The 25,694-nt window shown below is 39.1% G+C and overlaps 1 protein-coding gene across 4 annotated transcripts in view; it reads right to left on the bottom strand.

Annotated features, from left to right (window-relative positions):
* The window catches only part of EPS15 (epidermal growth factor receptor pathway substrate 15), a 51,613-nt gene extending 26,265 nt beyond the window's left edge, over window positions 1-25,348 (bottom strand). Inside the window, exons 1-12 of one of the 4 annotated variants that reach the window (XM_054073302.1) lie at window positions 25,234-25,348; window positions 16,618-16,659; window positions 11,555-11,644; window positions 11,179-11,226; window positions 10,058-10,153; window positions 9,564-9,629; window positions 8,972-9,097; window positions 8,447-8,506; window positions 6,721-6,921; window positions 5,366-5,511; window positions 4,322-4,481; window positions 848-933 (exon numbers count right to left, since the gene is read on the bottom strand). In XM_054073302.1, coding sequence (XP_053929277.1) covers window positions 848-933; window positions 4,322-4,481; window positions 5,366-5,511; window positions 6,721-6,921; window positions 8,447-8,506; window positions 8,972-9,097; window positions 9,564-9,629; window positions 10,058-10,153; window positions 11,179-11,226; window positions 11,555-11,644; window positions 16,618-16,659; window positions 25,234-25,275 — 1,163 coding nt within the window. In that variant the 5' untranslated portion in view covers window positions 25,276-25,348. The other 3 variants (XM_054073304.1, XM_009561909.2, XM_054073303.1) reach the window with 3 other exon arrangements.
* Between the last annotated feature and the right edge of the window lie 346 nt (window positions 25,349-25,694).

Below are 25,694 nucleotides of genomic sequence, written 5' to 3'. Positions count from 1 at the left end.
CTTTGACACATTGCCAAATTAAATCATTCCTGCAAGCGGTATGAATAAAGACAGGCAGATTTCATCACGACAAAGCACTCCAACTTATAAAATAGTAGAATTAACTGTTCCTAATAAAATTTTCAGTAGATTTATGATAGTACTGAAAAATCACTGAAGAAAAGTATCTTTTGAGAGTATGACAAAGACTATACAACATACATGAAATTGATTTTCTTAGTCACTTGAAGTCATCTTCTTAATTACCTTAGAAATAATTACTGGAACCCAAGGGTCTGCGGACCCAATTAAACTGTTGCACTGAGAGGAATTGTTTTATTTTACTAGACGGAATACAGCATGTCCATCTTTACCACCACCAAAACCCTAGCAGAGGTCCATATACAAACTGTCATCTTCCCACTCTCTACCCTACACACTTCTTCAACTTTCCCATCTCACTTCCTTACTGCTACTAGAATAAAAGTCCTTACAGTTCTTCTACAAATCAAAGACAACAGATACCAGCTTATTTCATGGTTCCAGCATCCTAAACATCTGCTCCATTATCATCTGCCAATAAAGACAAATAAGAGAGAATATTTCCATCTCAGGATGCTAAGATATCCAGCTCTCTGTAACATACCCAGAAGGTATGGTGGACAGACCTTCCACAGCCTTGCTGTTCACTCACCTGAGTGAACAAAGAGTAGAAGTGCTAAACAGTATTACAGACATGCTAACCATTTAATTTAGCAAAGCAGACTCTTACAATTTGGTTCTCTCTTATGCATGAAATTGTATTTTAAAAACTAGTAACTAGCACAACTGATATTAAGGCAACTATGACTATTCCTCCTTTACCTACCTCTGCAGGTCCACTATTTCATTGTTTAATGTATCAAGTTCTTTAATTGCAGAAAAATCTGCTACAGAATTCGGTCCTTGAATATTCTGAAAGATAAAAAATAAATACTGTTAGTTTATAGTTTATGCTATCCAACAACTCTATTCACTTGACTTTGTGATAGCATGAGCTATCCTCGTTAACAGCTGTTGGTACCACTGTATTTGAAACCTTCAATCTTAAAAAAACCAAAACAGTCCAGGTGCTATATTAACAGAACACAACATACATCCAACACATTTAGTAATTCTAGTAGAATTTGTCTCCTGTAAACTCTTGAAGACATCTTGCACAAAAGCACAGGATCACCTGATCATACAGAAAATAAAATCTAGTTCTAAAATTATTCATTTTGTAGTTAATGTTTAGCTGGCTTCCCAGCATTCATTTAAGAGCAGTTTGGTTTGGTTACTACTTTTATATTTATATTTCTTCACGATGGTGATTCTCCTGTTGCAGAGTATAGACACATTTGCAATGCTTCATGTGATATTGAGCTAGTTGAATTCAAACCTTCAGAGTACTGAATGAAACTTCAATACCATAGGTAAGTTATGCCTGTAAATTACCACTTCCTTAAGGCAATACAAATTATTTGTTTCAAAAAAGTACACATAAATGACTAGAGAACAAATGCCAAAGACACAAATTAACAAATGCTGTAATTGTTTTACTGTGCCTTACCACAACATGGACATGTTTAGGAAGCCACATGCACAGTAACTACCTTCTATAAATACATTAGTTCCTCCAGATCTTCAATAAAGTCATCCAGGACAAACACAAAGTTCAGAAGAAAAGTATATACATAAAATTAAAAAAGGTAAGGGATGCTCCTACAATAACACGAAAGTCTTTAAATGCTGAAGTTTCTCTAAAGATAAATCAAAATGCTATTAACTACATGTGATATTCAAGTTCATACTCTGGAAAAAAACAAACAAACAAGAGCCATGAAAAGACCTAAACAGTAAACCTGATGATACTGTGGCAGAGAATATTATTCATCAGAACTATAAATTATTCATGCATATATTACTAGAACAAATGGCATGAACTAGGAATACAATCCCCCCCACCTACAACTATTCTTAAAGTGGTTAGTGTACAGCTTCTCAAGTGGGCAAAACAGCTATGAAGTTCAATCCTGTTCTAAAGGAATTACAAAGGAGTTCCGCGGAATTGCTCACGGTCTTCCTATGAGAAAGTTTTTACTTCTGCTGGGGAGGAGACAGAAGGAGAACATGGATCCATTAGCTACAAGCACTAATTATTTTCAGGCCTCCTCCTCTCATCAGTTAAAGAAATTCTGTGCGCTAACACCAGCATCAGACTTGAGCAAAATGTAGTTCAATCTTTTTTTGAATTGTTCGGGAGAACTGGTATGGAGGAGGAACATAAAAGCCACATTTTAGCTTCAATACACAAGTTAAAAGACTAGGGTTAGAACCCTTTGCTGCACTGCAACATGCGTGTGAACAACACATTGAGCTTTAATCCAAAATAGTAATAAAAGTAAATTCCTGTCAAAATTCTTTAAGAGGAACTTGCATGTAAGTTTAAGTTTTATGGCAGGTAATGCAAGTGCAATTTGGTGACTACAAATAGTTCTAGGTAAAGAAACACAGCAACAAGTACTAGGCTGCTGCTGCATCCCATTCACGGGATCTGTATTCAGGCCTCGCTCAAAACTGAAATAAATTACACTACTGTGGCAATAAAATTCTGTAAGGAAACCAAACGTTAGATAATGGCAATATACATATACATGCATGCTGAACATCTAGCAAGAAGGACAAAGTTAACTTTCCCTACTTTAAAAACATAATGGATTGCCATTATACTTACTGATACTTCTGCTATTATCTTTACATTGGTCAATTCAGAAGATGAAGCCTAAGGTGTGTTTTTAACAATGTAAGCCATGCCATTTCATGAAAATCAGCAAGAAGTATTTTTCTGCCTACTGCTTTTATTCTTTGGGCTCAGTTCTTGAGCAATAATCTTTGTGAAACAGGTTCCCTCATATCAACAAGGCAATACCTCCTTTGAAAAAGCTCAACATGAGCTGAACGTCATTGAGAGTTCTATAAAAACAACTTAACACACAGAGATCAGCAGTAACAAACACAGATCTCATCTAATGTGTTCTGATCACTACATTTTCTGCAGTACAATCAGTAAAACCAGGGGTATTAGTCCTAATGATAACTGCGAACTGTCACACTGGGCTACTGCTCTGTCACCACTTCCCCAGCAATTTCAACAGGATAAGAGGTAATGTTTTCTCTTATAAGCTTAAGCAGCATATATCACCAACAGGTAACAGCCACAGAGGTCTGGCTTCAAGGAAGAACCTTAGAGTTCCTCCAGACAAACAGCAATTGAAATCAGCAATTATTTGAGATTGCAGCATATTGTGACACTTCAGAAGTGCTGTACTGTTTCAATGACTATGTAAGAGTCTCAGAAGGATGTTCATTATTAAACCAACAGACAGTAAATATTAGAAAAGCAAAGATTCTCTAACCTTGAGAAAGCAGAGTTAACAAACTGACAGAATAATAAGGATGAAAAGCAGAGTGGTGCAGAATGGAAAAAACAGTCCAAACTAGAAAAGAGACATAGAAAGGAAAGCAAACATACAAAAAAGATTAGTAGAGTTGCAAATAAAGCAATTACTTTTTAAAAACAGAATGTAAAAAGAAATTAGATACCAGTTGCAGAAACTCAAAAAGAGTGCCAAACTTTGAGTTTCAGTTTTTCAGGTGCAAATTTTTCATTCTGTTTAAGAAAGTCGGAGAATTGGGTCAATGTTTTGCACAACCAAGAAAAGGTAACCCACATGAGACTTTGTGATGCAAAATGCAAGAATTTGTGATGACCTCTACTATTCTGATAAATACAACTTGAACTGTTGAGTAGTCTACTGCTAGATTAAGACAGATGGCAATCAACAGACTGTGAAGACGTTTAAGCTATCTGTGAAGTATAAAATGGAGGGCCATTTACTTTTAAAACTTTAAATATGTAATTCTAAACTTTATTTAGCTCACACTGTTTCCAGACTTCTTAAAAAAGAAATGTGAAAAAGGTAATCATGAACATAGGAGAAAAACATTGAACTTGTGCATGTTATTTCAAACGCAAACTAAAATTTTATACATGTAGTAGAAAGCCTACTCTTTCAAAATAGAATATAATGCTTTCTCAACATAAGATCTCTCCGCTTGGTTGGCAGGTGTAATAAATGACAGCTTCATTTTAAAACATGAATGGAAGTGTTTTGTCAATTCTTTGCACTTAAGACTTGTTTTCTTACAGATATTATGGTAAATTTCAGGTATGTCAGTACTTGAGGTGTTTCTTGCATAGCGTTTGAAACTATCATTCTTTGTTTGACATTTACACCAAAAATGCCAAACCCGTCCTTACCTTCTGTAAGCCAACACCCCGGTCTGAAGGTGGAATCATCTCTGGAGTCAGAACCTGAGGTGGATCAATGCCCTTTGTTAACTTCTGATTAATTAAATGGAAAGCCAAAGCAAACTGTTCCTTTGAAAGCTTTCCACAGTCCTTTGTGTCACAGAGAGCCCTGTACAGAGATGCACATGAAATAAATCAAATTCTCATTTCTGCTAGAACAGTGCTGTTTATTGTACTTGCTGTCATTTAAAAATGTCAGTATTCCTAGTGTATATCTCCTCTTCTAGATAAATACAACACAGAAGTAAGGTATGGCAATAGCTGGCAAACATCACTCAAACATACACAACCACTTTCTCTCTGCATGCAAAGGTACAGAGCCCTGTTAAGGTTAAGTTCTGATCTGCTGAAAGGCAGAATAAGGGCTATGAATCACTAACAACACCTGAGTCTCTGTAACTGAAGCTCCTTCAAAATTAAAGAACTTTTCACAGTCAACACAAATTTATCCAAATTTCCTAAATGAGAGGTTATGTTAACCATATTTTGAAAAAAAAGATTTTCCTATCAGAGTGCCTTGGAATAGCTTATTGTGGGGAAAGAATTAAAAAAAGCAGCGGGTATCACTACTAGCTACAATGAAAGGCAAACAAGTTTCATAATTAAATGGGCTAAAAATTTTGCATGCTAAGAATTTTATACATATAATTGTCATTACCAGTGTATGGATAGTATCTATGTTTAGATACACAGTCTATCTATACGCTATGATGTCTTAAATACAGGGATTTAGCTGAAGCGCAGTATTTGTAACAATCTGTGTTCAGGCATTTTACTTCCTCCTCTAATAGATGACACATAGCATAAATCTGTTTCCCCCCATTTCTGTCCAAAGCAGAAGCAAATAAGTTACCACTGCCTATACAAAGGCCATGCTGTTACGTACAAAAAAACCCCTTCTACTTTCCAGAAATGTCAATATAGCACCTTTCATGAAAAGTGCTAGGAACCATGCCACTTGCTAAACAGCTGCCATGGAAAAAAAATCCCTACCAGATATGTGCAAGAAGAGTAGAAGGCAGTCCTGTCTTCAAGAATAGTTCTCTGGCTTCCACACCTGACACAAATCCATCCATATCCTTGTCAGTTTTCACAAAGATCTCATCATACTTAATTTTGTCTGCAGGCGATACAACCCACTGAAGTGGGTGGGGATGGAAGGGGAAAACACAACAAAAACAAAACACACAATACTAAGATACAGGCCGTTCTGTTTTCAGAGTTACATAATTCAAGGACTACAGCACAGATTTAAAAAGTGATACAGGTACCTAGTTCATGAACTAGTTTTATGCTCCAAAACAGAGATGTACAGAGATCCATAAGCAACCTCAAATGCAGAAGCAAAGCATTTACAAGGCTAGCTGATACTGCTCTTCCTCTATGTCTATGTATTAAAGGTATTCCCTGGAGCTCTGTTCTGCTCCCAGAACAGGGCTGTACCCTCATCCCTGTGCTCATTCACAGTCCTGCTTACTGTCTGGCTCCATCAATTTTATTCCTCTTTACACAGCTGGAGAGCCTGAAGAATTGCTCAAGTCCAGACTGTTAATAGTTGGCACCTTCTAAATCGTAGAATTTACCTCCAATCTAGGTAAAGAAGGGAATTGCAGCCACTTGTCTCACTTCAACATTTTTTCCAAACATGAAGCTGCTACAGAGATGGTTGTGGGTTTTTTTCTGAATGAAATTATTTTCAGGTGCACACTTGTGGACACTGATTAATTTCAGCATACAGGGATACCTAGATGAATCCCCAATGGTGCTGTACACAAAAATACACTGAAACACCCATCCAGAAGAGGACTGCTCTGCAATGTACTCTGCAATGTACACAGCAAGACTTGCCAAGTAAACTGCCAGAAGAAAACCTTAGCATCTCCAGAAGTAAGATGCCAGTTTCTTACTGATTACTCAAATATGGGTACCCAGATATCCAAGCACCTTCTTAGGCCTCAAGTACCACAGCTCTTACCTTAGATCTCCTTCTCAATTTCTACCTATCTTGAATAGAATGTAGACAATATAATCTGCTTGGAAAGACATTGTCCCAAGTTTTGCATTCTAAAATGACCAGGATTAACAAAGATGCTTGGAGGGAGAGGTGTCAAGTTTCTTAACAATTATATTTGAAACAAACACCAGGTCTTGTGTGTTTAGGTGGATATGCAGAAGATAAATTTCGTACTTTCTGCCAGATCTTCCATCAGCCCCCTCAAATTCATCAACCAATCAATACAGTAAGAAGGATACTAAAAACTTGTGTCAAGACTCTTCATACAGGCAGCCTTCAAAGCACACGATTAAGAGCAAAAATCTTCTAACCCCAAAAAACTTCAGAACTGCACCTGTGTTAATGGTGGTTTGGCAGGTAAAATGCCTACTGGTGGCAAGGATGGATGAGACTCTTTGGTAGCTGCTGAAGATGGAATTAATGGCATTGCTCCTGGAACACTAATAGGTTTTCTCTTGGATGGTGGCACCAAAGCTGCAGGCAAGGACATTGGCACTGGTTCTTTCTCCAAAGCACAGTACACCAAAAACATGGCCTGAACAATAAAAACAAAGTGTGTGGATGTAAATATGTAAGAAAAGTATGAATATAAATTAAAGAATTAGTTGAGAAATAACTTTGTAGGGTGTTTTTCCATTATGTTTCTCTTTTACAAGCCCCCTCAACTGAATTGCAGCTTACTGCCTTCTACTTGCACTTAGTAAATGAAGTTCAAGATCTTTTAGAACACTACCATGACTCTTCTAAGTATTACCAAGCTGCATCACCACTTGTGGAATTTTATTTGAGAGAACATTTTAAACACTTAATTTTAAATGTATTCACTGTTTTTGCAGGAGTTGTTCCACTCACTGACTGTTCTTCTGTTGCATTTGTATGTTTTAGTGATTCGATGACTATCAATCAAGACACAGAACTGCATCTTAAATAAATAATCCTTTACAGATTATCAGTTATCTGCCTAGAGCATATCAATCCTCTGAGCTCAAAGCTATAAATCTGAAGAATTACAGCATAAACAGAGGAAATCGAGTACAGCACCAATTAACTACTAGAGTCTTAAAGGAATTGGCTTCAGATGAAACTGAAGCATATAGGTGCCTGAAGATGACCAGAACAATGTTCAAGAAAGCAATTTGTACTTTCATCCTTTCTCAAAAATATACGTGACAGCAGAAAAAGGTAAATCCATCACATGTACACTGCAAAATCCCCAAAGGGCCGCCAATAACATCAATTCTTAGCAATTAAAAACATGTTTTTAACTTCCTTTTTGTGTTTCTTTTTTATTTTGACTCTGAAAGGATAAGCAATAGTTTAGTTTGTAGAAGTTAAAATTAAAAGGCTGGCTTTAGTCCCACCTGGGGACAGAAAGATCACATTTTCTCAAGATTCTTGCAATGCAGAACTCAGTTAAGGTATTTTGTTAGCTTACCCAAACCTTTAAACTTAGGTTTGATATTTCTCTGTGTAAAATGAAACCCTTTCCTCCAGAGTGAACATCTAATTCCTTCCTCTCCACTTATATGCAAAAACAAGCTGAAAGTTTTGAGAAAGAGTTGATGCGTGATTACTATCACATCAAGACTTACAAAGCACCGCTCACTCTCCTCTCCCTTGCTGTCTCTTGGGGGAAATGGAACTTATTTACCACTTACTACATTATTTCATCAGTCCTGGCATTAATAGTGTTAAAATTCAAAATTGCTATGAACTTTTGAAGAATTTATACATCATTTCTTTAAAATTGTCCTCAAAGGTATCTTGAAGCATTCAAGTACTATAAACAACCTAAAAGTTCAGGTAAAACTTGTTCAGTGAAATTACTCATTCTCTCACGGGACAGCAGATCACAGGGATAAGGTTTTAATGGCTACTTTAGTCCACAAAGAAAGTTACTGCTGTGTAATTCGACAAACTGACAGAAACACCAGCTAGTACTAAAACTGAATAAAGGCAATGAATGAACCACACGAACAGTCAAAAACTAATACATAACACAACTATTTTAAACCTCCACAGTTGGACTTTCAAAATCCCAAGAGGCAGAAGATACTTACAACTGCAAACTCATCTCGATCCAACATTCCATCACGGTCAATATCGCTCAATTCCCACACCTACCAATAAAAAGCAGAATATAGGGATGTTTGCTTAAACTGCAGCAGTTTCTTATTTAAAGCTTCATTTTAAATAAATGTACGAACAGCCTTCCTCCATCATATCTTAAATTCTATCAAGATTAACAGCATTAGTTTTCAGAGAGCAGCACACACTCACATAAACCATGCAAAAGAAGAGAGCTTCTTAAGTTGGAGACAGAGTGCACTAATGGCACCTCGCTCTAAACAAAGCATTAAAAGAGTACACGTAACTGACATACTGTGGTAAAAGGCAATCTATCAAGACGTGAAAATATATTTATTTATTTTACAGTTTAACACTTACACATGTGGGGCCACTCCATAAGACAGTATTTATAGTATTTAATAGTTAGGCTTATTGTCTACCATTTGAAAAACAGATACTGCTGAGCATAACACAGTTATTTGCAAATTAACAACTAAGTAGAAAGATATTCTTACTCGTCCTAAGATATCCACTGGTAGTTTTGAGTTAAGGAGCACAGGTTTCACCTTATCTCCCGACAACAGTCCATTCACAGGATTTAGGCTGTCAAAAATAGCATCATACTTGGCCTTGTCTTCCAGCTGCAAGGGCAGAGGAAAAATATTGCTTATGGGAATAGTCCCACTGGTAGACTAAGAAGCAGCAGTTCTCTTGAAAGTATGAACTTTTTTTTCAAGTTACAGTTGGAAACACATAGACTGCAGATCCTGATGCTTAAAAACAATTAAGAAAAAAAGACATTATTCCTAAGTCAGCTAGAGACTCATCCAAAACCCAGTGTGATTTATTCTTCAATTATTTTCATGGCTTCAGGTAACTATTCCACATAAATGAAATTTAATTCCCAATAAAAGAAATTTAAAAAACACAAGGACTTCCCAAGGGACAAGTGTTTTTATGAAATTAGGTCTACCACCTCACTTACAGATTTGATACAAGTAGTAATTTATTGTATGTTATAAACTATAGCTGCCATATTTTTCTCAAACTTTTGGTTTCTTGCGAACGATATCATAGTTCCAGATAACAGCCTGATCTCTACTTTACCTTAACAGCCCATGGTACATCACTTGATGCTGTTCCACTGAGGAGCAAAGGACTACTGGTATCAGTCTAAAGAAAATCAGGGAAAAGAAGCGTATTAAAAGACAAACAGTTCTGATCTAACAAACCCACTCCCTTATTGGAGAAAGTGCTCCTTTTCAAAGCCAGAACTGCATTTTAGCTACTCATACCTTAATTAAGGACAGCAAAATTTACAGTAAAAAATTAGAAATGTTTCTCCCATTAAGGACAACACTAATAGAACTAATACCATATCTATTCAAATTACATACAACGTTATTTTTAAATCCCCACTAGAAAAACACAGCATCTTATTCTTCTTCCACATTGATTAATTTTCCCCTATTGTAGGGCCCTATTGCCCTACAATATCACTTTCAGATGTGTTTGGTGTTTATACCAAAGATTCCTAATTGTTCACTTAAAAGCAGTTCTTAATAATGAGTTGATATGTTCAATTGAAAAAGAAATCTTACAAATCTTGGTGGAGGAACAGGCAGGTTAAGACTACTGAGGGAAACGTCCAATCCATTCTGTGCACATGCTACAAGTCGTAAAGCCACAAAAAATTCCTACAGGAAAAATGAAATTTTAAATTATCTATTATACGAAAATACCCAAATTTCAGAATGAATATGAGCTTTTTTAGCATTGCTATATACACAAAGGGTTGCAAATGGCTTCAAAAGGGGTCACAAGGCTACAGAAAGCAGCAGTTGGCAACCACTGAATTCCGCCAGTGAGTCAAAGTTTGTAACTGTTGGCTCCAAGCATTTAGTGGCTTCTGGCTAGTGCAGTCAGTTCTCAGCACTCAGTTCTCTATGGCAGAGCACTGAAAATTTAAAGCAGCTATCAGAACTGTTTATCTTGGAGGAACTGTGTCGATCCCAAAGGTGGCAGGTGATTGAGGGGGAGGAAAGAAAGGCACAACATGAGAAAAAAAATGAACCAAAAAAGAGAAGTCAGGAAAAAAACGTGTTTGGTAGATGCTACAATCTCCTCCTTTTCCTACCATGGGATGAAGCAGCTCTCCATTTGTCACCGTTTAAGTAACTAACTTCAAACAGCAACAACAATGCACAACTGAGCTTTTCAGTAGCACCGCTGATACACAAGTCTGACTGCGACACTGCTCACAGCTACAACTTCCAATGAACAACTCCAAATACTACTAAAGTCTGATATACCTATGTGAAATCCACCAAAATTAGATAAGTAAGAATTCTGAAGATTTTAATAGAATTTTAATTGCTGCATTGCTTCTTCCAAGATTAAGAGGAAAAAGTCACCTTTGTAGTAAATACAGTACTACTGTAGTAAATTCAGTTCATTACAGTATGTTACTTCTCAGTTTATTGTATTGCAGAGCTAAGCAGCAGCTCATTTTATGACTTGGAAGAAAAACTGATGAGGTAACTGAAGGCTGCCTAATTTATTGTAGCTTACACTGACATGGGAAGTACGTCTCTTGTTACAGTTACAAGAATGTGAAAAATAAATCAGCTAGAAAAACTACTTTCCTGAAATCTAGCTTTTACTTTATTTTAAGGCTTGGTAATGGCGAGAGTAACCTCATACATGAAATAAATAATCATACCTGTTTGTTCAGGATACCTTTGCCATCAGTGTCAGCTAAGTCCCAGATCTAAAACAGAAAAAAAATCAGATTCAAAGTATTCTACAACACTGAGAGGAAGCTGGCAAGTTCTCACTCCATTTAGCAATGCATTCTTGGACAAAAGTTCAGGTCTTAATTTTCATGATAGCACTTATTTGTGGTGACGAATTTAAATATTGTTTTAATTTCCACCACAAACTATACACATAGTAAAATAAGCAGGGATACTGAAATGGAAAACTATTGGACAAACTAAAAACACATTAGGGAAGATCACATATCCTATAGCACCACTAAGTATTTTAATTTACACTTCAGCAAGAGATAGGATAATTTAGTAATTGTTATTAAATACCTTTCCAAGTACCAGATCTGTCAATCCAGACTTTTTCAAGAACACAGCTGCATCAGAAGCTAACACTCTTCCAGCGTTAGTGGAATCGACCTGGAAGGAGGAAAAGACCTCACATGATAAACTAGCTCTTGAATTGATGGAATCCCTTTAACACAAGCTCTCAAAAGGTACCAAAAAATGCTCAAGTCAATGTAGCCACTTTAAGCACAATCTTCAGAGTTCTTTTTAAAAAAAGCAACCTTTCATAAAAAATAATTTTACTTTAAAAGACATTTTGAACTAGATGCTCCAAATTTAATGTTAATAGGCAGACTTTGGATGTCGATATCTTAAGCTAACACTGCCAAATTTAAGATACATTATGCATATATACCTATGCATCTTTCATACTCTAATATGTTTTACAGTGTTCCAGAAAAATTATACAATTAGCCCCATCTGTCAGTGCACAACTGAGACAGAGACAGAATAAGAATTTTGCCAAGATGACCCAGTCTGGAGCAGAAAGAAGACAGCCCAGGTCTCCCGTGTGATCAGCCAGCACCCCAACACACTTACTCTTACAGGTGATCAGTGAAGATTTAGATTAACTCCATTTATAAACTAAAGAAAACACACAAATATATATGCAGACAATCAAATATCCACTGCTCTAAGTTTCTAACTATTGATGACTGGATTTCAAGTTCTCCAGCAGAAAGTTTCCGGTACACACAGGGGCCAAGAATGTATCAAGTTATGCAGTAGACAGGGAAGCTGTTCAGCTTAGGCTGCCATCTGAACCTATCCAGTTGGACCTTCCTAATCACAGGATTTTCTTCTTGATGCCATTTGATTTGTAAGTATAGAGAAGTCCCAGAGTTTGATTACATTTAATTGTGCAGCTCTGAATTAATTACTGTTATGGTCTGAAAAAGAAGGTTCTGTTTGAAGATACTTTTGCCACCCTAGAAGAGGGAAACGCTTACTCTCTGAAGTGAAATCTATTTACACAATGAAGAAGTCGGTAATAGTTTTGGCAGAGTATCAGCCAGCATGCATTTCTCCCTGAATCAATAGGGAGATCATTAAAATAGTTCAGTATTCAATTTCCTAAACAAAAGCAGTACCTCAGCTATACCTCCAGGTGGAAGAAGCAAGCAGTAAAACTTATGTTGCGTAAACAAAGACAAGAAGCATAGAAAGGAGGAAAAGCTCTAAGTCTTTGAGAGCCTAAAACAAAAGGGTGCCTAAAAAGGGCCCAGTATGGAAAAGAGGACTAAGTGTATCTTCAGTCAATTCAAACTGTCAGGCTTACTAAATCAGATTACAAGACCTAGAGATCAAATAATATATTACAATTTATAGATAAAAATTACATAGTATTATCTTCAAAGACAGAGGCTTCCCATCTATAATCAGCAGAGACACCCCGGCACTCTAAAGAATTTGCAACATGATAAACATTTCAAAGGGCAGGAAAGAGGCAACAAAGGAGACTTGTTTTCCACAGTTCCTGGAGAGAAAAAAGACAGATAACCAAGACTGCAATTGTACAAATAAACAAGCATCTATGGAAAACTGAAGTACATGCACAGAAAGAATAACCTGATGCTAGTACTTGCTGAAGACTGAGTTATCACAGCTGTCTTTGAAATAGCCTGAGAACCTATGAAAACCAGTGCTTCAGACAGGATAGCAAGTTTGGGAATACATAGCAAAACCCTTGACAGTGATAATGATGCTTTGTATCATTTACAGTCTCACAGCTCTGTGTTTAAACAAGGACTATATTCGATATTTTGTTTGATTGTAAGGCCAGCCTTCCAAGCTCACAGGTAGAGCACACACAAGGTGCACAAAGCAAACAGCTCCCAAAGGTGGGCTTTTAGTTCGAAAGACTGCAGAAAATTTATTATTTGGAAAGCATGCTGCAGCTGACGAAGGTTGCCTGTAGACATTCCTGCTTCTTGAAGTGAACAAAGATCTCTGAAAGCAATCTAGAAAGCATCGTTTAATACAAAAATGAAAACACCCTTTGTTTTCACAATAACTAAGATGACTGTTAATTATAAGAGGCTGTTTCCCGAAGATTCCCTGATTACGGCAATAAAATTACAAACCCAATAGATAGCCTGCTTCTCAGATTTTTAAAATACACAATTCACTCACTATAGGAGAGCTGTTCATATTGCTTGCAAAAAGTTGCTAAGACACTGCATCAAATCCCCTTTTCAGTCAGTGGAGTTTGACACCGCACAAAAACACAGTAATCTTGGCATCCACTTGGAAAAACCTTCAGCCTAGGACTTTTCTGGTCTTTGGGGAAAGTCACAAAGCAAGACAGTATCAGCTGTGTTTACTGTTTATTTCCTCACCTCCAACTCACAAGAAGGGGACTTCAAGGAATTTAAGCAGGGTTCTTACTGAACCAGATACAAATATAGTTTCTCTTTGTGTAACCAATTCCTTAAATTTTAGTAATTTTTTTTTCTAAAAGACTCTACTGAGTCTTGTGTGCTGGGAAGGGGGTACTTACTAGAGCATTAAAATTATGCAGAAAAATGGCTTATGTTTGACTATCACACTGAGAAGATCACTGGTGCCTGTCAGTCATACACCAGCTGGGTAGAGATTTTTCTCTGATGTGCAAAAAGCAGTTTTCATACCTGGGTCAGCTAACAACCCTCCTTCTGCAAGTTGCCTTTTGTAGGGCCAGAAATTATTAGAAGTTAATAATGTACAGTTGATGTCATCAGGTCACAAGTTAACAGAAAGAAGTACTTCAAGTCAGGATTCATCAATAATTCAGCAGCAGCTCGGGTGTACTGCTTACGCGTTACACAGCATCACAAGATTAAGCTATTTCGTAACTACTTTATCACTTGCCTTTAGATCTACCTTTTAACCTCAGCCTGTTTTGAGAGTTAGTCTAGAAAAAGTCGAACAAAAAACCTCTTTTATTGAGAGAAACACGTCCCTATTGAAACATTAAGATTTCAGTCACATTCTGAGTACAAAACTTGGGATTTACACCCATTCCACAACACCTGTTATTCAAGACTAATTACTTAAAAGTTTATGACAGAACTGGAAGTGTACTAAGTGTCAGAGCTCTTTTAGGTGATGAATTCATTCTTAGGTTGCATGGAATGCTCTGAAGTGCTTCTGGTATGAAAACGATAAAAACATGCTCTACCAGTACCATAGGACAAAGTGGGGAATGTCTTTCTGATGTTTCTATTCCAAAAATTAACATCCTATCTAAGGGAGGGAAGGAAAAAGTTTTCTAGTGTGACTGAAAGTCTTTGGACATAAGATGATTAAAGCTACTCTTTAGGACAAGTGCTTGCAGAAGAAAGTTTAGCTGAGCAAGTCAGAAAATTAATCTGGAAAACAAATCCATTGGCACAACTTCACTAACAGTAACATCATTTTTAAGCAATTCCTGTTCCTGTATACAACTGAGGCTGCTGGACAAGAAACAGTCCTCCAGTTTCAGTAGGCTATATATTCCAATAAATGCAAGATGCTAAGTGAGTTAGGAACCAGTATCATCTTTGTGCTTATATCCAGTTTCTTTACCCATTTTTTTCCTTCCCATTTCAGTGGTTGAGCAATTGCAGTCAGGACGAAGACACAGACCGGCAGGTGGCAAAGATGATATCTGACACTGACAGTCAGTAGCACTGAGCTAGGATACTTTATGTCCAAAAAGTTAGTTTCTTGCCTTTTCTTGTGACCCTGGGATCCTCCTAAGGCTTTTAATGCAATGGCTAGATAGACACACAGTGGATTTGTCAATCAGAATGAAGGAAAACTTTGTGAGGGTGACACTATCTCCTTTAACCTCCAGAAGCCACCCAAACTTACAGCAAAGTAAATTCTTTCTTCTTATTTAGCAATTTCAAAACTGCTACTTTCTTGTGGTAGAAAAAAACAACCTTGTTGAAGTAAAACAGAAAGCTCAAACTTTTCAGACATCATAGGCTGATACACTTTAACTGCTGGTTTATGTGCTTGATAATGGGACTAATCTTCTCAGCACAATCCAAAAATAGAGCATGGATAGAAAGCATGATCTTCTCTCTTCCCTGGCAGATAAGTTTACATGCTAATGTTGATGCCCAAAAGAAGCTCCTAAATAAACAGGTCACATAAACTACACCCTGTCTTAGCACAGACAGGAACATTACCAACTGCACAAGGAAAAAAACTTTCACATAATGTTGGTTGGTTGGTTTTTTACAGGGTTCACCAATTACTCATCAGGTCTTCGTATTAAAAAAACATCCATCTACTTGAAATTTTTTACAGTCATTAACTTAGATATATGAAAAATCTTAAGAAAATTTAAATGACGTTTGTACAGTAATGTGTATTATGCACATGACAAACTCCTGCTGTTGTAGCACAGCTGAAACAGCTCGTTTTCAAAAAAACTGCATTAATACACCTTATTTTTGCTGGGCCTAAATAAAAAAAGACAGATTATAAATAAAATTTATATTTTTATTTTACTTTCGTATTATAAAGTCAAACAATTTGTATATGTCGAGCAAAGCTGCAAGAACTACGTGCACTCTTTTGACATTCAGTGGCCTTCCATCCAAATTTCACTCCTTACAGCATCCTATAAGAATCTCTGTAGATAGCCTGAGAGAGATGCCAGTCTTTCTTGCACTAACTGTGCTACAAACACAAGAAATTCAGCTTCATTTGTAAAAAGGAACAAAGAACAAATCAATATGGTATTTCAGAAGGACTTACTCCATTCCAAGTACTAACAGTCTGTATATGTGCACCTACACACACACATATACAACTGCAAAGTGATGCATACTATGCATACCTGGCACGTCCCTAGCAAATCAAGTAAGTTATCCTACAACCAATATTAAACTTACACTGATATAGCTCAAACCTTAGTGTTAGCTACTATAAAAATATACTTTAAAGCAGAATAATTTTCCCTGTTCTTTTACTGTTTACACATTGTTCGCCACGCTGACATCTACAGTAAAAGATTATTCATCCTTTTAAACACAAAATAAAGTTTATTCTCTCAACAAGAACATACATACCTGTCGATAGAATTTCTCATACACAGGATTTGCACTCGATAGCTGTTAAAAAGAGAGAGAAAAAGATAAAGTTAACCGTAAAGATCCACTTTCAATTCCATTCTCCCTGGATAAATAAAGACTTTTTATTGGTCTTCAAAGAAGCATTAAGCATTTACATAAACATATTTATTCTGTCAGATGATGAGGACTGTGACAGCTCTTCATGCTGTTAGCTTTTAGAAGACTAAATTCTTGTTTAGAAGTCAATGACACTAATTATCAGACAGGTCACCAGGTTAGGCAGTCTGAAACAAGTTCTTAAGCAAGATCATTCATAGGCAAGAGAAGAAACCTGAAACGATACAGGTTATGAAGCACTTTCTAACGAATGCAAAGCAATATGATTTTATTTTATTATCCACTGCATCATTCTTTAGAATTTAGTGTCATAATACCACAAATCTGTAAAGTTTTCAGATACCCAAATTAATTCCTGGATTCACAACTAAAACCACAGCAATGGTGTAACATAAGAAAGTAATATTTTGACTTAGTTTTTTTGTAACTGCAATCCTTGCCAGAGAACTTCTGCCTTCTACTGCTGCCATCTACCAGACATTCAGTGCTCACCTAAACTTCGGTGGACAAGAATACAACAGCATCTTTGGGAAAGGCTCTTTCTTCAGGCTCTTTTGGAAACTTTTCCATCTTTGGAAAAGGCTCTTTTTAAGCTATTCTTAGGAACGCTAAAATAAGCCATGCAAAACCTTATATCCTGGCCTGTACCAAATACCCTTGCCCAAGAGATTCCCAAGAAATGTACTGTCAAGGTACCTCCCTTCCTCAAGGTAAAAACAGGCACAAAATCAGATATTGTTTCCATGAAGTGCATGTTGCCTAAAACAAGAGACTGTGTGCATGACTGAGTGCATCTATACAGAGGATGACCCTAGGATTATTGCAACGTGTTACCCTCACAAACTCAGCTGAACAACTGAATGTAAAACAAGTTAATTACACAATATATTAAAAAAAACCACCAAAAAAAACCCCAACAAAACACACAAATTCTGATGTCGCCCAAAAATAGAATTCTTCCCTTTAAAAGGAATATAATCTTAAAACAAAGGATTTACGGACCTTCCTATACACTAAATCGAAACAAGGTAGCTTCTTTGACTTTAAAATTTAGAAGTTTGCATTAAAATATGGAAACCAACAGTTTTCTAGATGTTGTCATCAATCACAGAGGTGTGAAAAACACGTTAATACAGCACATATAAATAGTGACAGCTTAAAAAAAACCCAAATACATTGTCCTATAGCAACAGGTAACACATCGCTCTTTGGGCTCAGCACTTCAATGTTCACAGGTATCAACTATCAAAGAATATTAAGAAAAGTTTGGTAAAAAAAGGGGTTTAGTGTGATATTTTCAGCTACAGAATGCATGCAGAATCACCAGAACATCCTGAAAACGAAATTATAGAGACCAGCTAGAAATAAGGGGAGAAATTTTGTTCATATCTTGACACTTGCTTATTCAGCAAGCACACTGTCACAGAGACATTCCGTTTCTTCTCAGGGCCACATGGCCTTTCTGATTCTCTAGTTCTTTGGTTCGTTTTTTTCTGTGGGTTGAGCTGCTGAGTCTTTTGATTTTTGAGGAGTAGGTGGGAAATACCTCTGACATAGCAAAAACTACATATGCTGAGAAACCTGCACTGGTATTCATCGCGATACCTCCATTTGTACACCTGAACCTTGCTCTGACTTTGCTGTGGTATCCAAAGACTTTTACTATTTCAGCTACCAACTAAGCAGGCATTTGGATATCCCTCAAAATAGCCTGACGGAATATATTCAAGTTTTGCCAGACCTCTGACTACATAACATCAGTGTAACAAGTGACACTTCCAGCTGCCTTCCAGCATGTTCTAAAGCACACTGTTTTCTAAACTAAACCTCAAGCACTGTACCTACCGACTCAGCTACACTTCGAAGAGCAACCCAGAGGGAGGTAGTTCCACTAAACATTCAAGTACTTTATTTACTTCGCATTACTTCATTATAATTCGGAAATAAAAGCACAGAATCAAATTAAAGCTATGAGCAGAAAATTAAAATAGAGTTGGCTGGCAAATATGCTAGAAATATCAATTCTCATGCATCATCATCCCTCTTGCCCAATATCACTCTTTGTTCAGCCAAGTGTTTTGGTATTACAGCCAAACCGATCATTGTCACTCCTGGACAGGAAACATCATGTTGAAGTCCTAAAATGAAAACACTAAGTGCAAAACAACCTTTTCATTCAGCACTTAAGAGTCCAAGCCAGTAATTCCTATTTATTTCACTAGTGTTTCCAATATTCATTTTAACATCAATATCACTGAAATAACTGGAATTTCCTGTGATGCCAAATAGAATAACAGTAGTAAAAAAATTTCCCAGGCTATTTTACTTGCAACAGACCTGTTTTTCCTTCAACGCATACCCTACAATAAAACAACTGATACAAATACAGTCTAGGATATTCTTTTCTTCTGGGAGAAGAAAAAAAACAGTGCTCAACATCCTTCAAAGTACTCCTGTAGGATTTACCTGGCAAAATTATTTTTATGGGACTTAACAAATTGCAGAGAATAAATTCAACTTGCTTTCAATGCAAAAAGGAGGGATGGAGAAAAGGTCACATTCCACAGCGTAAAAAAAAGAAATACATTATTACGATTCCATTTAAAAGTTTACCACGTCATAAAAGTAGAGTCTGTTCTAGTAAATACAAGCTTTTGATACTAACCTCTGAACTTTGGACTATTAACCTAGGAAATAAGAAACACCTTCAGAGACACACGCCTCTTTCACGTTCTGGTGTCAATCAAGCCTTTATATCCCCATGTTTTCATCCCTCTGGCATTCTCGCATTTAGGAGTAATAAGATACTACTACCAGTCTGTCCACTCCATCCACCCACAACCTTCCTTGCACAAAATGGTTTAAAAAAAACAAACAAAAGCTGTACATAGAGGAGAGAAATAAAAATTTCCCCCTCCAACCCAAATGAGACAGTAGGGGAGAAACAAGCTTTTCTATCTTGATTCAAATCCAAAATATTGTATTCTATCATGATACAAAGCTCTAGGATTCATTTTAAGAGTTTCCAGGCCAAACAAGACAATCTGGTTGCAGATGTTCTTCGTGTAGTTGTCCTCTCGCTGTTTCCTGGATCCCAAAAGGACCCAGTATGAAAAAGAGCTGCTCCTCTAAAACACTGCAATATTCCCAGCTCTCTATTCTCAACAGGGTAAGAAGGGATGGAGGAACAAAATGCAAGCAGTTCCTCTCAGTGCTCTTGCACCATTAGATGCAGCTCCTCCTGAACTTTGAGGATGATATGAGAATAATCCAGAAAGAGAAGCATAATACTGGGGACTATTCCACCTGGAACCTCTGCCACAGCAGTGAGTAGCCTGGACACAGTACTAGAATTAGCCTGGACACAGTACTAGAATTACAAGCAAGAAAGAAAACAGTAAGATAAAAAGACAGCCAGCTGAAAAGCAGGTTAAGTTTAAGGCAAGATGGTTTTCTTACAATGTCCTTTCCAAACAATAATCAACTTGCTGCTTTTCCCCCTACTGCTTTACTATTTTATCAAAAGTGCTTCATGGTAAAGCTTTCTACCACTTTCCATTTTACAACCAAGCATATCTCCTACAGAACAACAACAGTAATTTATAGTAATTTACTATAAATTTGTACACAAATATTACCATGTCCTTCAAGATTCCACATTTTTGTTCCCACTGAACAGCTGAAGCACACAAAGAAACTCTGCCATCTTCTCTCTGCATACATTTCTGTCACTGCATAATTAGCAATCGTTCAATTTAATTTTCAAATCACTACAGGAAACCTCCACCATCTTCTAATCAGTACTGAACAAAGCCTGTGTGACATGAAAAAGCAGCTACATTGCCTTTTTAGATGTAGCTACTCTCTAAGATGGTTGATGCAATATCAATCAAAAAATCAATTCTAGCTGCTTCAGGAGCAGCCTTCACTTCACACAAGTTTAAACACAGGCATACTCACATTTCCTCCTTTATCATGAAGGACAGAAAGAGGAACAACAGATCTCTCACCCCAGCTAGAATAAACCAAGACCTTAACATCTTCTTGATCCCTTTAAAAAAAATAAAATCAGAAGTTTGCCAGGCACCAAAAAAGCTTTGGCATTCTACATAACAGCCAATACTACGAGACTGTCATCCATGCTGTGTTTGTATCCTGTGTATTCCAGTAACAAGACATGAATCCCAGCAATGCATGCATTAGACAGGTATCTTGCTTAGCCTCAGCTGTAATACTCCTTTTGACAGCACAGCACAGCATTCTGGGCTCTGTGACACAACACTGAAATTTAAACTGAGACTGGCAGCTAATTGGGATACAAATTCACATGGCATGACTCTGTCTCATTTACCTAAGCAGCTCATGCATACTTTTTATGACAACTGCCACGTTTTTCACAAAAAGTATTACTTGACATCAGGGAAACAAACACAAAAAGTTATCTTCCCATTCTTCCTAAATATTTCTTTACAGTCCTACTCCAAACTCCGAGTTTCCCCTCAAACACAGTTTTTCAGAATAAACCACAAGTTCCATTTGCATGAGCAACAAGAATTTTTTGAATGTCCGCATCACACCACCTTTCAACAAACCCATCTCCCCCACTCTCAATGTGTGTTTCCTACATCTCCAGTTTCCTCTTCTTCTTCCCTAAATGAAACAGGCCAGAGAAGCAACAAACTTTGGAAGGTCAGAAATACAACTGTTGCTCATAGCGGCTACAGCTTAGTTTTCCAACAACAGCTGACAATTTGTGAGGTAGGAACAGTTCCTTCTCAGTGACATTGCTAGCTTGCTTCCAAACTAAAGGCAACCACAATAAAACATTACGTTGGTAGAGGTTTTCTTAGAAGTTCCATATTCAATTCAGAGTTATGCTCAGACCATAACACTTAATGAGCAAATGCAAGTGGCAACAAGACATTGCAGAAGGAGTTCAAAATGGGGAGATAAAAGATAGTTCAGATTATTACTAAACTGGGCGGATAATCACCTTTATTTTAAAACACTCTTTCAAGCATACCTGGTGTAATAAATTCCACCCCAGCTACACAGCCCTGAAATATTTTCACTAATAAGCCAACAGAATGCAATTAGCACTAAGAAGTTTCAAATAACTTACATAGAGCTTTGATATTCAAATAAAGGATGTCCAGCTCTTTCAGACACTGCAGCTGCAAAGTCATCTGAAAATACCCTAGTCTCATTTGGAAATACCCAACTTTGCAACCATGTGAAATCACAGTGAAACCAAGCACGAGAAGGGGAAAAGAAAATTCAACACCATTGTGAGGTTGACTGCAGGTTCATATGCCTCTTGTTCTCTACATGTGGTCTACAGCAGAAAGTACCAGTCTGCATGCTTTTTATTGCTGGTGCTAGTAACTGATCTAACCACAGCCGGTAACTGTACTTCCTGCCCCCATACTGCTATTTTCACTTCCTCATGCTCATCTAAAACAGGTTTAGAGCACTTAACATTATTTGTTATGACATTTCATAACTCTGAAATTCCAGAATTCAGAACCTACATTGAAGAAACCATCTTTAGGCTTGCTTGACTTTCTAAGATGATTCCTGTGCAATGCAACAAGAGAAAAAAACAGCTGAACAGAAATGCCCACAGAAACGGTCAACAACAACAAAAATAGCTTCCTCAATTTAGCCACTGATGTCAGCTGTAGTCACAATGGTTTTAAGGATACTGGTGTTTTTTCTGCTTCTGTCAACATTATCGCATCTGTATTTAGTCCTCCTTCCATGTGACCAAAAAAGTAAATACATTTTACAATGAAAGGATTACGCAGCCCATAAGCAATAATGTCTTGCTGTAGAACACACCAGAGCAGACACGCCTCCCTCCCCTCTCCCCAGATAAAGAGCCAGAACAGCCCATGCCTTCAGACCAACAGAATTTAGGCTGCTCGTCTACACAAACATTTTCCCTCTTCAGTAAGGACATGTTTTGAATTTCCTTTTTCTTGAAGACTGTTAAAAAAACAATACAGAAAAGACTACCATAACATGGTTTAATAATAAAGCTCTCACAGAAGATACTATATTCCATAATAATGTATCTTTACACCTTTAAAGACAAGTTGATTTTCTCCACATATCTGAAGTTCATCTTTTCACTGAACGACCCTCCTCTCTTTCCTTGAAATAGCTGATGGTTTCCTCAAAGTCAACTATATAGGGGAGTAACTGCAAACTCAGTAGCCTTGCTACCAACTTTTTAAATTTACTTCTTTGTGCTCAAGTGAGTCACACTTATTTGCTAGATTTATTTTCTGTATATATGACACTTTATTATCACAGAATCATAGAATGGTTTGGGCTGGAAGGGACCTGAAAGATCATCCAGTTCCGATCCCCCTGCCATAGGCAGGGACACCTCCCCAGCGTATCAGGTTGCACAAGGCCTGATCCAATCTGGCCTTGAACCCTTCCAGGGATGGGGCAGGCACAACATCTCTGGGCAATCTGTGCCAGCGCCTCACAGGAAAAAACTTCCTCCTAACACCTCATGCAAATCTCTTTCAGCTTAAGGCCATTACCCCTCATCCTGTCCCTGCACTCCCTGATAAAGCCTCTCCCCAGCTTTCCTAAAGGCCCCCTGGAAGGGTGCTATAAGGTTTCCCTCCAGCCTTCTCTTCTTTAGGCTGAACAACCCCAACTCTCTCAGCCTGACTTTGTATGGGAGGTGCTCCAGCCCTCAGATAATCTTGTGGCCTCCTCTGGACTCACTCTAACAGATCCATACCGTTCCTGTGTTGAGGCATCCTGCCTCAGGCTTAAATCAGGTAGGAGTGCGAATTTCTCACATCACTGCTAAATGAGACAAAAAAGTACCCCAAAGTGCAGTGTATTAGATACGAAATCTCTTGGGAACAAGGCACAGTCCTAGCAACATAGAAGAATTTGTAGAAAGCAATCTACTGCTATCTGGAAAAAAACCCGCAAGCAACAAAGATGAGCATGAAATGGTGCTTCTTCAAGTTTTAAGATCATCACCTGCAAATATCCTCCCTATGAGGCACCTGTACAGGCAGTCTGCAAAAACAGTGTCCCCACACCACAGGGCCCACCTAAAACAAGGTAAAATGACTTCCAAGCAAGATCTCGGGAGCTAAGTTTCTGTTAAAACCAGAAATTAAACTCTCCCTTCCGAGCTAACTTTCCCGCATGGTGCCCATGTGCACCCCGGTACCTCTGCTCCTGTTGCTCCCTGTGATGCCAGTGCAGAGCTCCAGGATGAAGGCTGATGGCTGCGGGCACAGACACCGGGCACGGTCACTGTGGCTATCGTGTTTTGAGCCCTCAGCGAACTCTCCCCACCTGCCACCCAAAGCCGCTGGGCAGTTTGGTTCAGGTTTAAACCCTGCACCTCATATCTTTAACAAAGACAAAACAAGTGAGGCCAACGGGACTTGGGAGGGGATTCTGCCCCTCTGCTCTGCCTTCCTGAGACCCCACCTGGAGTCCCGCGTCCAGTTCTGGAATCCCCAGCGCAAGAAGGAACTATTAGAACGGGTCCAGAGGAGGCTATGAAGATGTCCAGTTCTAGACTCTCCAACACAACAAGGATATGGAACTGTCAGAATGGGTCCAGAAGAGGCTACAAAGATGTTCAGTTCTGGAAAATCCAACACAAGAAGGATATAGAACTGTTGGAACGTGTCCAGAGGAGGCCAGCAAGATGAGCAGAGGGCTGGAGGCATCTCTGCTATGAGGACAGGCTGAGAGAATTGAGGTTGTTCAGTCTGGAGAAGAGAAGGCTCTGGGGAGACCTTAGAGCCGCCTCCAGTCCTGAAAGGGCTACAGGAAAGCTGGGAAGGCGCTTTTTACAAAGGCGGAGAGTGAGAAGACGAGGGGGAATGGCTTTAAATTGGGTGAAGGAACATTTAGACTAGACATTAGGAAGAAATTCTTCCCGATCAGGGCGGCGAGGCACAGGTTGCCCAGGGAAGCTGTGGCTGCCCCATCCCTGGAGGTGTTCAGGGCCAGGCTGGATGGGGCTCGGAGCAGCCTGGGCTGCGGGAGGTGTCTCTGCCCATGGCAGGGGGGTGGAACTGGATGGGCTCTAAGGTCCCGTCGCACCCGACCCGCTCCGCGCTCCTCTGCCGAGACAAAGGCCGCTCCCCCCCTCCAGGCCCCCTCAGCCCCGCTCCCGGCCCCCGGCCGGTACCTGTGTCAGAGTGAGGCGCGCGGCCATGCTGCTTCCATCATGCCCGGCCCGGCCGCAGGGAGCACGCGCCGCGGGGCCCAACTTCGGCAACTTCCCCGCCCGGCACCGGACAAAACCCGGCACCGGAGCCCCACCCGCCCGGCGGCCGGAGCCGGAGCCTCCTCTTCCTCCGCCTCCGACGGCGCGCGGACCCGCGAGCAAAAGCGGCCGGAGCGGAGCCCGCTCGAGGCAGCCGCAACGAAAACCCGGAGCTGGAGTCCCTGGCCTGGCGTGGTCGCAGACGCCCCGGCTCCGGGCCTCTCCCTTACCTTGGCTGTCGGCCCCGCTTCTGCCGGAGGCGCTTCGAGCATTTCGAACTGTTAGTCGCCTGCTTTAGTCAAGACGCAGGTGGAGCGAGTCCTGAAGCAGGAGGTGCATCAGGTCTGGGCTTGGTTGCAACAGAATTGGGCGCGGAGCCCGGGAGGAAGCAGCGGGAGCAGCAGGATGCGCTGACCCGACACATCCTCTCCCTCTCCTGGCTCAGCAGCCGGGACGGCTCGGTCTCCTGCTTCTCCCTCCCCCAGACCTGTGGAATTACATGCTTGCCCAGGCAACTGCTGGTTGTACACCTGCATCTCCCTGTCGGGCTGTGCTTGGTGCAGCAGCGCGGGGAACAGCGGGACTTCTGCCAGGGGAGAAGCAGAAGAAAGGGGGTGCTAACCCTTATAGACGGAGAAATAAGGAAAGGACAGGCAGCAAGAGATAGAGGAGCAAGCTGGAGTGGGGAGCA

The sequence above is a fragment of the Cuculus canorus genome, chromosome 8, assembly GCF_017976375.1.
Source record: "Cuculus canorus isolate bCucCan1 chromosome 8, bCucCan1.pri, whole genome shotgun sequence".
In the NCBI taxonomy this organism is placed as follows: domain Eukaryota; kingdom Metazoa; phylum Chordata; class Aves; order Cuculiformes; family Cuculidae; genus Cuculus; species Cuculus canorus.
This window is presented reverse-complemented; position numbering and strand designations above follow the sequence as displayed.